General features: G+C 53.0%; 1 protein-coding gene across 1 annotated transcript in view; it reads left to right on the plus strand.

Annotated features, from left to right (window-relative positions):
• Window positions 1–13,277, plus strand: part of MEGF6 (multiple EGF like domains 6) — a 53,203-nt gene that overhangs the window by 25,999 nt on the left and 13,927 nt on the right. Inside the window, exons 10-21 of the mRNA XM_071449041.1 lie at window positions 120–251; window positions 341–469; window positions 3,155–3,283; window positions 3,973–4,107; window positions 5,036–5,170; window positions 7,425–7,550; window positions 8,408–8,539; window positions 9,165–9,293; window positions 9,913–10,044; window positions 10,700–10,828; window positions 11,754–11,882; window positions 12,376–12,504. Coding sequence (XP_071305142.1) covers window positions 120–251; window positions 341–469; window positions 3,155–3,283; window positions 3,973–4,107; window positions 5,036–5,170; window positions 7,425–7,550; window positions 8,408–8,539; window positions 9,165–9,293; window positions 9,913–10,044; window positions 10,700–10,828; window positions 11,754–11,882; window positions 12,376–12,504 — 1,566 coding nt within the window. The remainder of the gene's footprint in view (window positions 1–119; window positions 252–340; window positions 470–3,154; window positions 3,284–3,972; window positions 4,108–5,035; window positions 5,171–7,424; window positions 7,551–8,407; window positions 8,540–9,164; window positions 9,294–9,912; window positions 10,045–10,699; window positions 10,829–11,753; window positions 11,883–12,375; window positions 12,505–13,277) is intronic.

A 13,277-nucleotide genomic window follows, 5' to 3' on the forward strand; every position in this document is an offset into this window, starting at 1 on the left:
AATAGAATACGCATGACCTTGCAATCTGAACAGCAGCCTCTGCAGGGGGAGGCTCCAAACTGCCCAGGGTGCTGCAGCATCCCTGGGGGGGTTCTCACCCGTGGTGCCTCTCATTGCAGTCTGCCTGGAGCACACCTTTGGCCCCGACTGCAGCCTGACCTGCGACGACTGCCAGAACGGAGCCACCTGCAGCGCCGAGGGCAGCGGCTGCCTCTGCGCCGCCGGCTGGACCGGCGTGCTCTGCAACCAGAGTGAGTGCAGCTCTGCCCCAGGCTGTGCCCTGGGTGCAGCCCCGAGAGGCTGTGGCTGGGCTGAGCCTCATCTCCCTCTCCCTTTCCAGCTTGCCCAGCCGGCACCTTTGGCAGCAACTGCAGCCAGAGCTGCCGGTGCCAGAACGGTGGCACCTGTGACCCTGCCAGTGGCACCTGCCGCTGCCCGCCCGGTGTGGCTGGAGAGCTCTGCCAGGATGGTGAGTGCAGCATCCCCTCACCCTCCCTGTGCTGCTGGGGGCCATCCCTGGCCTCCTCTTTCCTACAGGGATTTGCCATCACTTGATGCGGTGCTGGATTTTCCTCAGCTGGCTCCTGCGCCAAGAGGAGCGGGCTGTTCCCAGAAAAGCTTTCTGGGCTGTACCCAGAAAGCAGCCCAGTCTGGGATACAGCTGTAGGGCTTAAACTCTGGGGCACAGGTTGGTAAGTGTCCAGAGCAGGAACAAGGATAAGGGAGAGGTTTTCAGAATGGTTTCCAAAAGGATTTATTCTGTGGAAGGGTCATGGAGCAAAGACACAGAAGGTAGGTGTGTAAGGGTTTTTAAACAGAGGTGGTTTAAGGGGAGGGGATAAATCAGCAGCTAATTGGAGAGCTCTGTCAGGATGGTGAGTGCAGCATCCCCTCACCCTCCCTGTGCTGCTGGGGGCCATCCCTGGCCTCCTCTTTCCTACAGGGATTTGCCATCACTTGACGCGGTGCTGGATTTTCCTCAGCCGGCTCCTGCGCCAAGAGGAGTGGGCTGTTCCCAGAAAAGCTTTCTGGGCTGTTCCCAGAAAGCAGCCGAGTCTGGGATACAGCTGTAGGGCTTAAACTCTGGGGCACAGGTTGGTAATTGTCCAGAGCAGGAGTAAGGATAAGGGAGAGGTTTTCAGAATGGTTTCCAAAAGGATTTATTCTGTGGAAGGGTCAGGGAGCAAAGACACAGAAGGTAGGTGTGTAAGGGTTTTTAAATGGAGGTGGTTTAATAGGAGGGGATAAATCAGCAGCTAATTGGAGATAGCCTGTGGAGGGGTAAAGGGCAGGGTTCACACAAAAGCATCTCCCAGTGAGGGAAGTAGTGGGGAGAGGTTTGGGTCACATGGACTAATGGGATATTGAACTTTAGGGGATTTCTGAAAAGGAATTCCAAGCAGGTAGGATTGACAGGGAGCTCAGGGTAGATGGACAATGGGGTACAAGGATATAATTTGGACCAAACCATTACCTTGGGCAGTAACAGAACATACCATTAGGAGTAAAAACACACCACAACAATCAGTGGATAAATGGCTGGTCTGGCCATCGCTGGTGCTACTCTCAGATGTTCCAGATGTGCTTTCCTGAAGCCTGGAAGTGTTTCCTGTGGGGTTCCCTCCACTGGTCCTTTTGTAGCTGCTCATCAGCAGCATCTTTCAGCTCTCTTGTTGAGCCATCCCAGTGAGAGCAGCTTGAACACACTCCTGCTCCATCTCAGTCCATCAGCCACTGAGTTTTGTGTGGAGAAATGTAATTTTAAACTGCAAAAGGAGTGCTAAATGACACTCTTCCCCCACAGAACAGTGTTCCAGGTGTTCTATCTTTGCACCCAAAGACCTTTCCAATCAATCCCTGTTCATCCATGACTGAGGGCAGAAATCTCTATTTCATGGGGCATTCAGTGGCAGACACAGGAAAAAATGTCAAACCCACAATTTCCGTGGTTAATTTCCATGGAAAACATGGAGGTATTTTCCACCCAAATCATTGGAAAGCTGTGACAGCAGTAGTAACTCAAAGCACCCAGAGTACCCAAAGGAGGGGTCACTGCTGGTGGTGCTCGTTTCTCCCTCCCAAAGGGTTAAAATTCGGGGGACATAATTTGAAAACAAGAAAGAGGGAGACAATCAGAGATTCAGACAGAAGGACTTCAGTCACATGTTGGGAACATATGGGAACTATTACTGAAGGAGGAGAGCGAAGCAGAATGCAAACGAACACAAGAGATACCCCAGCCTCTTCTTTCTGTAGGAAGGAGGTGATTGAGGGGGACAGAGAGAAAACAGGAAGGTAAAATGAAAATAAACAACGCAGAATGGCTCTGTTGTCCCGAGGTGGCATTTCCTCTGCTCCTCTGTTTGTAGGGACAAGGCTCGTGCTGCTGGGCAGCTGCTGGCCAGAGCACTCTGCTGACACAGCCTGTCTGCCATGTGCTTCCAATATCGAGGTCTTTAGCATAACAGAGAAAAAACCCAATAATTTTATTCACTTAATAGTGCAAATATCCCTGTGGCTTTTCAACAGGAGCAGCCTGGTGGGTTGCTTTCTCACGGAGGGCAGCCTTGACCTCTCAGAGCCCTGTGGGTGGGTTATTTCTGTCCCAGCCAGCAGAGTTGCTGGTGACAGTGAGTGCAGAGATGATGGGTGCCCTGGAGCACCACGAAGTGACATCCCCTGTGACACTGCACAGCTGATTTGGAGCTGGAGCAGGGAATGTGATCTCTGTCCCCCTGGATCAGCAGTTCAAGCAATCTAATTTCAGTAAGTCAAGATGTGCAAAGAGCAAGGCTAGTGGAGTATTTGACAATAGATATTCAGACATCATGGAGGACACTGAAAAATATTTTTAAACTCCTTAATGAGATATGACTGAATAGATCTTGCCAGGTGATAAATGGGCACTGTTTGAACAGCAGGTAGTTTGCAGAATATTATCAATGCTATGCCATGAATATTGTATTGCTAATACATTAAGAACTGAGCTGTGTTCAGTTCTTGGGACCGGAGCAGGGATGCATCCCTTTCCCTCGGTGCATCCCTGCTCTGGTTCTGAGAACTGAACACAGCTCCATTTTCAGTGTGTTTCTCTCGATTTAAACAACCTGCTGAGGCTGACTCATCTTCCTAGGAAACCTCTCTCTGTTCCTAGGGTGCCCCAAGGGATTTTATGGGAAGCACTGCAGGAAGAAGTGCAACTGTGCCAACCGGGGTCACTGCCATCGGATCTACGGCGCCTGCCTGTGCGACCCTGGCCTGTACGGCCGGTTCTGCCACCTGGGTATGCTCGGGTTACCCCTGAATCCCAGCCTTTCTGGGAAGTATTGGAATTAAACACCAATATTGCTGGATGGAACGTGCCTGGGCTCATCTGGCCCTTGCTGCTTGACCAAAGGCGGCAGCTGTGGTGGTTTCACCTCAGAGACACCTTTGGCTGGCTGGGTGCTGCAGCTGGGTACTTGGGACAAGTCCACGCATGCAGGAGTTCAGGTTTCCCCCTGGTGAAGAAGCTTTAAAGCGAGCTGAAGGAAAAGGAGTCGGGTTCTGCTGGAGGCTTTGGATCCAGAGCTTTATTCCTGGCCCACAGGCCCCTGAATGCAGCAACAGCTCCAACAGAACTCCCTGAACCGCGTGGTTGCTGTGTCTTTTAAGCCCAGGGAGAGGGGCAGGGAAGGGGTAGGGATCCCACCAACCAGGTGAGGGGGGGGAAGTCTCAGGGGACAAATGACACCTGGAGGGCCCAATGTCCCCCAGGGTTGAACGGCATCTTTTGAACTTCGCCAATCACACGACGCCCTTCTGGAATGCCAGGACTGACAGACAGCACTCAGCAGGGAGCAAGGGAAGGGGAAGGGAGAGGTTGTTGGCACACCTGGGGAAAGAACCGGGATGACTGAGACAGGCTGTTACAGAGAGCAACAGGGAAGGAGCTCTCTGCCCCTCACTGAGCAGCTCTTCCTTTCCCTGCAGCGTGCCCCAAGTGGGTGTTTGGGGCTGGCTGCTCGGAGGAGTGCCAGTGCCTGCAGCGCAACTCGCGGGACTGCGACGCCAGGGACGGCTCCTGCCGCTGCAAACCCGGCTACCGCGGCCAGCGCTGCCAGCACAGTGAGTGGGGCACACGGGCACACGGGCAGCTGGCTTGGGAAACAACTCTGAGGTCACCTGTGACTGTCTTCACAGGGGTCTCAGGATGAGGGAAGAGACGGGGATCTGACTCCGTGTTTCAGAAGGCTTGGTTTATTTTTTGATATATATATATTTTTTTTTATATATATTACATTATATATATGTGTATATATTATTATTATTTTATGATATATATTGCATTATATATAATTTATTATATATAATGTATATATATTATTTTATGATATATATTACATTATTATTTTATGATATATATTATATTAAAACTATACTGAAAGAATAGAAGAAAGGATTTCATCAGAAGGCTGGCTGAGAATAGAACAGGAAAGAATAATAACAAAGGCAGCTGTCCCAGACTCTCTGTCCGAGCCATCTGGGCTGTGATTGGCCATTAATTAGAAACAACCACATGAGACCAATCCCAGATGCACCTGTTGCATTCCACAGCAGCAGATAACCATTGCTTACATTTTGTTCCTGAGGCCTCTCAGCTTCTCAGGAGAAAAAAAATCCTAAGGAAAGGATTTTCCACAAAAGATGTCTGTGACAGTCATCAAACCCAACCCATGAGCCAGCAGCACCTTGGCAGCCAGACCATGGCACTGAACGCCGTATCCAGTCAGCCACGTTCAGTGGTCAGCAGGAGATGTGGGGTGGGTGGGGACAGCTGTGACAGGGGTGGTGGGACAGCTGTGACAGAGGGACAGCTGTGACAGAGGTAATGGGACAGCTGTGACAGTGGGACAGCTGTGTCAGTGGTGGGACAGCTGTGACAGAGGTAATGGGACAGCTGTGACAGGGATGGTGGAGCTTGGAAGGGTGCTCAGCACCCAGGGGCAAGGAGTCATTTCAGAGCTTCCTTCTCTCTAATTCTGGCTGTTCACAGGCTGTGACCCTGGCTATTATGGGGAGGGCTGCAAGAAGAAGTGCAGCTGCTCTCCAGGAGTGCCCTGTGACCCTGTCACTGGCGAGTGTCACACAGAGTGTCCCCCAGGCTACCACGGCCAGCACTGTGACCAAGGTAAGGCAGGGCCCTGCGGGGCAGCTCTGTGTGGGCTGGAAACTCACCTGTCCTCAACATTTTGCTTCACAAAACGACACCAAAGCAATTCCAGATTCCCCTGAGAGGCCCAGCCCACTGCAGAGACTTCAGGGGACACAGGAGCTGCCATCCACAGGTCTCTGTGAGATGCTGCTGCCTCGTGAAAGAGGGAGAGAGAAATCCATGTATAAAATGAGCCTGATTCAGAAAAGGAGAACAAGGTCTCTCTTCACCCTGCCACTGGGCATCTCTGTGTGGGTAGATGGAGGTGATTTTCCCCTTTCCCTGGCCTTGATGTCTTTTCCCTTCCAGGCAATCCCTGCCCAGCACAACATTATCATATTTTCTGCTCTGTTCTCTATTTTTTGTTGAAACTCTGTTTAATCTGCAAGTGCAGAGGAGTATTTTACCTTTAATTTACATGAGGATTCAAACTTCTGCCTCTGTATGAACCTCCTAGAGCAGTTTTGTGCTCTACCCATGCAGGGCCAGTCGATGGGATGGTGACTGAACTGCCCAGCTCAGTGTATATTTAACTGTGTCCAGCACTCAGGCTGTGAGGGTGCAGGTTTCAAGATCCTGGCGGTGGTTTGTGTGCCAGAGAGCTTCACTTTGGGCAGACAAAGGTGCTTTGAGAGAACCTAAAGGCAGTGAGTCATTGGCCCGAGGTGATGATTACAAAATATGAACACAGTGTTTGGAAAAGAATAAGTTCTGCCAACCACAGAGCTGAGTGGCGACTGAAAAGTCAACCCACTCCTGCTCTTGTGGGGCTGGGGGGCCTCCTGAACCCAATTCAGCTGGTTAGGACCTGCAGAAAATGCAAAAAGTTGGACACTTGGAGACAGACTGCAGCAGCAGAAGATGCTGCATGGGGAGGTTGGAAGTGGCCAGCGTCTGGATTTGGATTGGAGCATCCCAGGAGTTTCTGATGTTTAGCCAAGCACTGCTTCACCCCAGCCCAGAAGCTGCAACCATCAGCCTCATTATCTGCCAGCAAAGGGTTGTGGTGCAGAGCCCCATCTCTGACAGAGCAAGAGCTGCAGAAAGCAGCAAAAATCCCAATGCAATTGCTGCCACAGTGCTGGAAGGAGAGGTGGGAGCAGCTCCTGCAGGGTCTGAGAGCCCTGAGCCCCTTTGCGGGGATGCTGTGGCCCCTGGAGCCCCTGGAGCCTTTTCAGGCTGGGTGCTCCCGCTCAGGATATTTTTAAAAAGGGTAAGAAAGGAGCTGAAGGCTGTAGGGGGGAGTCACAGGAAATAACACAAATATTTGTATAGAAATAGTAGGCTCTTGGCTGTTGTTCGGATCTGGAAATTATTAAAGGGTGAAGACAAACATCTGCCATCAATTAGCAAAGGGGAGGAATAACAAAAACTCCACTGTGTCGCTGGAAACGGAGGCGCTGCGTTTCCTCCGCGCTTTGTCAGTGCCCGTGTGTTCCCCTCTGCTGAAGCTGCTCAGAACATTGGCTTTGCTGAGCCTGGAGCTCTCCTGGGGGACTCAGAGAGGATTTAGGGATCCTGGCTCTGGGGCCCTCAGTTTGCATGTCACCAGCTCGTTGCTGAATTGTGGCACGGGGTGCGAAGATCAAAGCGAGCTGGGATCAGCAGAACCACGCTGGCATCCAGAGCAGAGGGTGGGAAAAGTGGATTATTCCTCCTGTGCATGAGGATGTTCCTTCTTTCCGTCTGTGCCCTGCTGCAAACCTGGCTGCTTCTTAAAATCCTGGTGCTCAGATCCTGGAGGCGTTCAGCCAGGGAGGTAAAAACCCTCAGAGCACCTTGGAAAAGCCAAGGGGTGTTTTGGTGTGGGGCTGTGACCCTGGTGCTCTGCACCCCAGCCCAGAGACAGCAGGGTGGCTTGGGCAGAGCCCTTGTCCAAAGACTGGAGATCAGTTTGGCCTCAGTTTTTGGGGATGTGAGTGGTCACTCTTGCATGAAGAAATGTTGACACACAAAAGACAGAAGTAACAGGCAGACAGGTCAGGTGGTGGTGGCAATGCTGGAGGTGACCAGAGTTGCTCACAGAGGGGTCACAGAATCACTAATGTTGGAAAAGACCTCCAAGATCACCAAGTCCAACCTCTGAGCAAACACCACCATGCCCACTAAACCACGAGCACAGGTGGGAACCCCAAACAGATCCAGAGGCTCCTTCAGCCTGCAGGGCCAGGTTGGTAAAATGCTCTTGGGCATCCTGGGGGGACGTTCTGACCCTGCTGTTCTCCCACAGAGTGCCCTGAGGGGACATTTGGGCCAGGCTGTCAGCATTCCTGTGCCTGTGGAGAGGCATCCTGTGACAGGAGCACGGGGCAGTGCCACTGCCCACCTGGCTGGACAGGACACGACTGTGCCCAAGGTGAGCACGGGCAGCAGAGCAAACCCTCAGGGATTTCAGTGTGGAGGGAGGGATTTAGGTGTAGACCTGTTGCTTTTCTTTTACTAAAACTCATTTTGAAAATAGCCAGTGCAGTTAGAATAGTCTTGTGGAAAATTGCAGCTTTTGATTGTGAGTCTTAACACAATGGAAAAGGTGAAGATGTTTTTTGTTGCTGCAGTCCTCAGTGTAGGAGAGGAACCTTTCTTTATTGATGCATGCTTTTAATTGCCTTCTTCAGATTACTCTTTAACTGCTGGAAAACTAGAAATGGAAAGCTTTTGTATGATTGTGCAGTATTGCAGCAGCTGGAAGGTATTAGTCACATAGAGATGTCCTGCTCCTAAGAGTTTGGCTGAGCAACGAAACTACGTGTGCACAGTGCTTACCATACATTTCAAGCTGCCTTTTTTCTAGGCCCTGGAGCAGCTTAGGACCAGTTGGAGAAGGATTCTTGCCCTGGTTTTAGCACTTTAGCCTTTTGCTCCTTCTTTGCAACTCCCAGTGGGTTCCAGGGCAGTGACTGATGTGCTGTCCATGGTGTGACAGCAGCTGTGGAGCCCCTGTGCCAGCAGCACCATTTCCCACTGAGGAGCCCTTGGAGCTCCCTGCAAGTGGCTGCAAATCCAAAATTGGCATGAAAATGCTGGAGTGAGCTCAGAATACCACTTAGAGAGTGCCTGTGGAGCAGGCAGGGCCAGGCTGTGCTGCGAACAAAATCCGCGTCTCGCATGAGCCCAGCACTGCTGGCCAGAGGGAGCCCAAAAGGTCTCACATTTCCCTCTGCCACCTCAGCTCTGATCTCTGTGCTCTTTGTTCTCTGTCTGCTCACGCTCCAGCCTGCCCTGAGGGTCTCTGGGGGCCGGGCTGCCAGGAGATCTGCCCTGACTGTGCCAACAACGGCAGCTGTGACCGCGCCACCGGAGCCTGTGTGTGCCCACCTGGGTACACTGGGCAGCGCTGCCAGGATGGTGAGTGCAGGCTGGGTGGGCAGGATGGTGAGGGCAGGATGGGGAGTGCAGGATGGTGAGTGGGGCTGGGGTGGGCAGGATGGTGAGGGCAGGATGGGGAGTGAGTGCAGGCTGGGATGTGCAGGATGGGGAGTGCAGGATGATGAGTGCAGGATGGGGAGTGCAGGCTGGGATGGACAGGATGGTGAGTGGAGCTGGGGTGGGCAGGATGGTGAGTGCAGGATGGTGAGTGCAGGATGGTGAGTGAGGCTGAGATGTGCAGGATGCTGAGTGCAGGCTCATCTCCACTGGGAATGGGGGTATCTCAGCTGAGCTAGAGCATCTGCTGGAGCATCCAGTGACCCACAAGGCAGTGCCACGCTCAGCACCGCGCACATCTCTGTTCCCTCACTCATTGTGGTGCAACGTGGGGACTTCAAAGTCCCTCTAGCCCCATCTCCACTGTAGTAACTTCTGCAGCAGGAGAAAAGCAGGCAGAATGCTGAGCCCCTTGTCCCATTCAGCACTGCACCCTGGGTGTGAGAGCTGTGTCAGAGCTCTGCCGGAGCACCGCGGTACCCGGCAGCTCTGCCCAGGGCTGGGATTCCAGCAGCCACCTGCAGTCCCTGCCTGTTTCCCTTGGCAGTGTGTCCACCCGGCTGGTTTGGCCCTGCCTGCCAGCTGAGCTGCAGCTGTGGCAACGAGGGACATTGCCATCCTGTGACGGGGACGTGCAGCTGCCCGCCCGGCTGGACGGGGCACCACTGCCAGAGAGGTACAGCACCTGTGCTCTGCCACCCTGGCCCGTGCCAAGCTGTGCTGCCATCCCTCCATTCTCGTTTTCATGCAGGAAATCCCTGGCAGATTTCCTGCCTCTGCCAGGGAAACCTCTCTGAAATCCTTTTGGTTTCTTGGCTGTGTCTGTCTGATGCTGGCAGTGCCTCTGGCCTCTCTGCTGTCTCTCTGGTCTTCATGGGCTGAGCAATGAAACTGCATGTGCACAGTGCTTACCATACATTTCAAACTGCCTTTTTTCCAGGCCCTGGAGCAGCTTGGAGAAGGATTCTTGCCTTGGTTTTAGCACTTTAGCCTTTTGCTTCTTCTGGGAGCCACTCACTCCTGGGCCATTCTGATCCATGCCAAGCTGTGCTGCCATCGCTCCATTCTCGTTTTCATGCAGGAAATCCCTGTCAGATTTCCTGCCTCTGCCAGGGAAACCTCTCTGAAATCCTTTTGGTTTCTTGGCTGTGTCTGTCTGGTGCTGGCAGTGCCTCTCTGCAGACGCGTTTGTCCCTGTGCCCAAGGGACGCTGTGCCTGCTGGTGAAGGCAGCGCTGTGCCCATGCCATGCTCTCTGGCACACACCAGTGATGGGCTCCTGCTGTGTTTTTCCAGCCTGTGACCTGGGGCGTTGGGGCCCTGACTGTGCCCACGCCTGCAACTGCAGCAACGGCGACGGGAGCTGCAGCGCCGAGAGCGGGCAGTGCCTGTGTGAGGCCGGCTACACGGGCACCCAGTGTGAGCAGAGTGAGTGCTGCCCCTGCCCTCCCACCCTCCAGAGCCTGCAGGGCTCCAGGGAAAGGCACTGCTCCAGCCCAGTCCCCTTCCCTGCCTGTGATGCTGATCCAGTGCCCAGGGTGATGTGGGTTTGTGACTGTGTTCACAGGGGTCTCAGGCTGAGGGAAGAGACGAGGATCTGACTCCATGTTTCAGAAGGCTTGGTTTATTATTTTGTGATATATATTACATTAAAACTATACCAAAAGAATAGAAGAAAGGATTTCTTCAGAAGGCTGGCTAAGAATAGAAAAAGAAAGAATGATAACAAAGGTTTGTGGCTTGGACTCTCTGTCCGAGCCAGCTGGGCTGTGATTGGCCATTAATTAGAAACAACCACATGAGACCAATCAAAGATTCACCTGCTGCATTCTGCAGCAGCAGATAATCAATGTTTACATTCTGTTCCTGAGGCCTCTCAGCTTCTGAGGAGGAAAAATCCTAAGGAAAGGATTTTTCATAAAATGTGTCTGTGACGTGGGTACACACCTGTAAGGGGCACAACCCACTGGTTGTGGGTTCAGCTGCCAGATATTTTGATTCCATTCAGAATCCAAGCTTCTGCCTTAGGATAGCTCCTCTGGGAGCCAGGAAGGGACAGACTGCTCAGTCTCATTTCTTTCAGAGTGCCCAGAAGGGTGGTTTGGGCTGAGCTGTCGGCACCAGTGCCAGTGTGACAATGGAGCCACCTGTGACCATGTCAGTGGGGCCTGTACCTGCAGCCCAGGCTGGCGAGGAACCTTCTGTGAGCACGGTGAGTACCTGGCCCTGGGCACCAGGCTTCCACCCCAGAGGGTTTGTGCTCCCTGTCTGACTTTGTCATCCCGTCACAGCAAAGAGAATTCCTCAGGTTGGCCTTGGGGAGCAGCAAGACTGCAAGCTGCTGCCTCTGCTTTTATTTCTGGAGGGAAAAGGTTTAGGGGAGAAAAAAAGACTATGAAAATGTAGATAATAGGTGACCCAGTGGTTGCACAGCTGTGACAGTGTTTATAGAGGTCTGAGGAAGAGGGAAGAGACGAGGATCTGACTCCATGTTTCAGAAGGCTTGATTTATCATTTTATGATATATATTATATTAAAACTGTACTAAAAGAATAGAAGAAAGGGTTTCATCAGAAGGCTAGCTAAGAATAGAAAAAGAAAGAATGATAACAAAGGCTTGTGTCTCAGACAGAGGGTCCGAGCCAGCTGGGCTGTGATTGGCCATTAATTAGAAACAACCCCATGAGACCAATCCCAGATGTACCTGTTGCATTCCACAGCAGCAGATAACCATTGTTTGCATTTTGTTCCTGAGGCCTCTCAGCTTCTCAGGAGAAAAAAAAATCCTAAAGAAAAGATTTTTTCATAAAAGATGTCTGTGACACTCAGCTGCTGTGGTCACCTGAGTGTGTCCATGTTGCACACAGGGTCTTGGAGCAGCTTCTTGGAGGAGGCTCTCTCCAGCTCCCCCAGCAGCCTCTCCGTGGTCAGGAACATGAGGCCATCACTCTCCTGATCCACCACTGCCCTCTCCTGTACCTGGAGTGTCCACAGTGGACTTGCATCCAATATCTGCTGCCCTCAGCAGCGCTGTCACACCGCTGCAGCCACAAGGGCCACCAAGGGGCAGGCACCTTTTCCCACTGGGAGGGCTCCAGCTCTGCATTCTGTGTGGATTTTTCCTTTGTTTTCCACAGCCTGCCCTGATGGATTTTATGGACTGGAGTGTCGACAAGCCTGTGACTGCCTGAATGGTGCCCACTGTGACCCTGTGACAGGACAGTGCCAGTGTCCCCCGGGCTGGACTGGTGCCCGCTGTGCCCAGGGTGGGTCTCTGTGCCCAGAACAGGTCTCTGTGCCCAGGACAGGTCTCTGTGCCCAGGGCAGCTGTCTGTGCCCAGGACAGGTGTCTGTGGGAGGTGCCAGCCCTGCTCTCCATGTGCACTCCGGAGCCAGGGCTGTCTCTGCTGCCAGGTCATAGGAACCAGAGTTCTGGGTTGTTCCTTCCCCATTTGTGATTTTCTCTGTGTGGAATTTAATTTTGGTTCTGGGGGGCTCTGCCTGAGCGTTTGTGGTTGGATGCAATGATGGCTTGGGCATCCAGCAAAACTGCTCCCAAATAATGAAGGGTGTAACACTGGTGGTAGCAGTGTCTGCTTGGATGTCTCATTATTCCCCTGTAACACCACGAAACCCCCTCCCAGAGCAGCCAACACCCCTGACACGTCCCCTCCCAGCCCTCGGGAGGGTTGGCAGGAGCGTGGCTGCTGCAACTCCCACCCAGTGCCCAGCACTGCTGCCTGCTCTGCTCCCCTGCAGCCTGCCCGGAGAACAGCTACGGCCAGAACTGCAGCCACACCTGCCAGTGCTTCAACAACGCCACCTGCAGCCACGTCAGCGGCCGCTGCCTCTGCCCCGAGGGGTGGACGGGACCCTCGTGCCAGCAAGGTAACCCTTCCCCTAGCAAGGTAACCCTTCGGAACCCTTGCACACCACCTCTACCCCAGCAAGGAAACCCTTCCCACACCTCCTGCTTCCCCTGCCAGCAAGGTAACCCTTCCCCTAGCAAGGTAACCCTTCCCACACCACCTCTACCCCAGCAAGGTAACCCTTTCCACACCTACTTCTTCCCCAGCAAGGTAACCCTTCCACACCACCTACTTCCCCAGCAAGGAAACCCTTCCCACATCACCTCTACCCCAGCAAGGTAACCCTTTCCATACCACCTACTTCTTCCCCAGCAAGGTAATCCTTCCATACCACCTCTACCCCAACAAGGTAACCCTTCCACAGCACCTGCTTCTCCTGCCAGCAAGGTGACCCTTCCCACACCACTTTCCCCAGCAAGATAACCCTTCCACACCACCTCTACTCTAGCAAGGTTACCCTTCCCACACCACTTTCCCCAGCAAGGTAACCCTTCCACACCACCTGCTTCCCCTATTAAGGTGACCCTTCCCACACCACCTCTACCCCATTAAGGTGACCCTTCCCACACCACCTCCACCCCAGCAATGTAACCCTCCCCATACCTCCTGCTTTCCCTGCCAGCACAGGGAGGAATGCCACTCCTGGGGTGGGCAGAACACTGCTGGCCTCTTACCTGAGCAGGTGACACACCCAAAGTTGTCATTGCATCAAAATCAGTGTTGCTGTGCATCAGACCATCCACCCACTGCTCTGTCAGCATGGCACAAGCCTCCAGAGCTGTGTCCTGACAG

Source organism: Agelaius tricolor, unplaced genomic scaffold (genome assembly GCF_023055355.1).
Source record: "Agelaius tricolor isolate 1412-34295 unplaced genomic scaffold, bAgeTri1.0.p SCAF_28, whole genome shotgun sequence".
Taxonomy (NCBI): Eukaryota; Metazoa; Chordata; class Aves; order Passeriformes; family Icteridae; genus Agelaius; species Agelaius tricolor.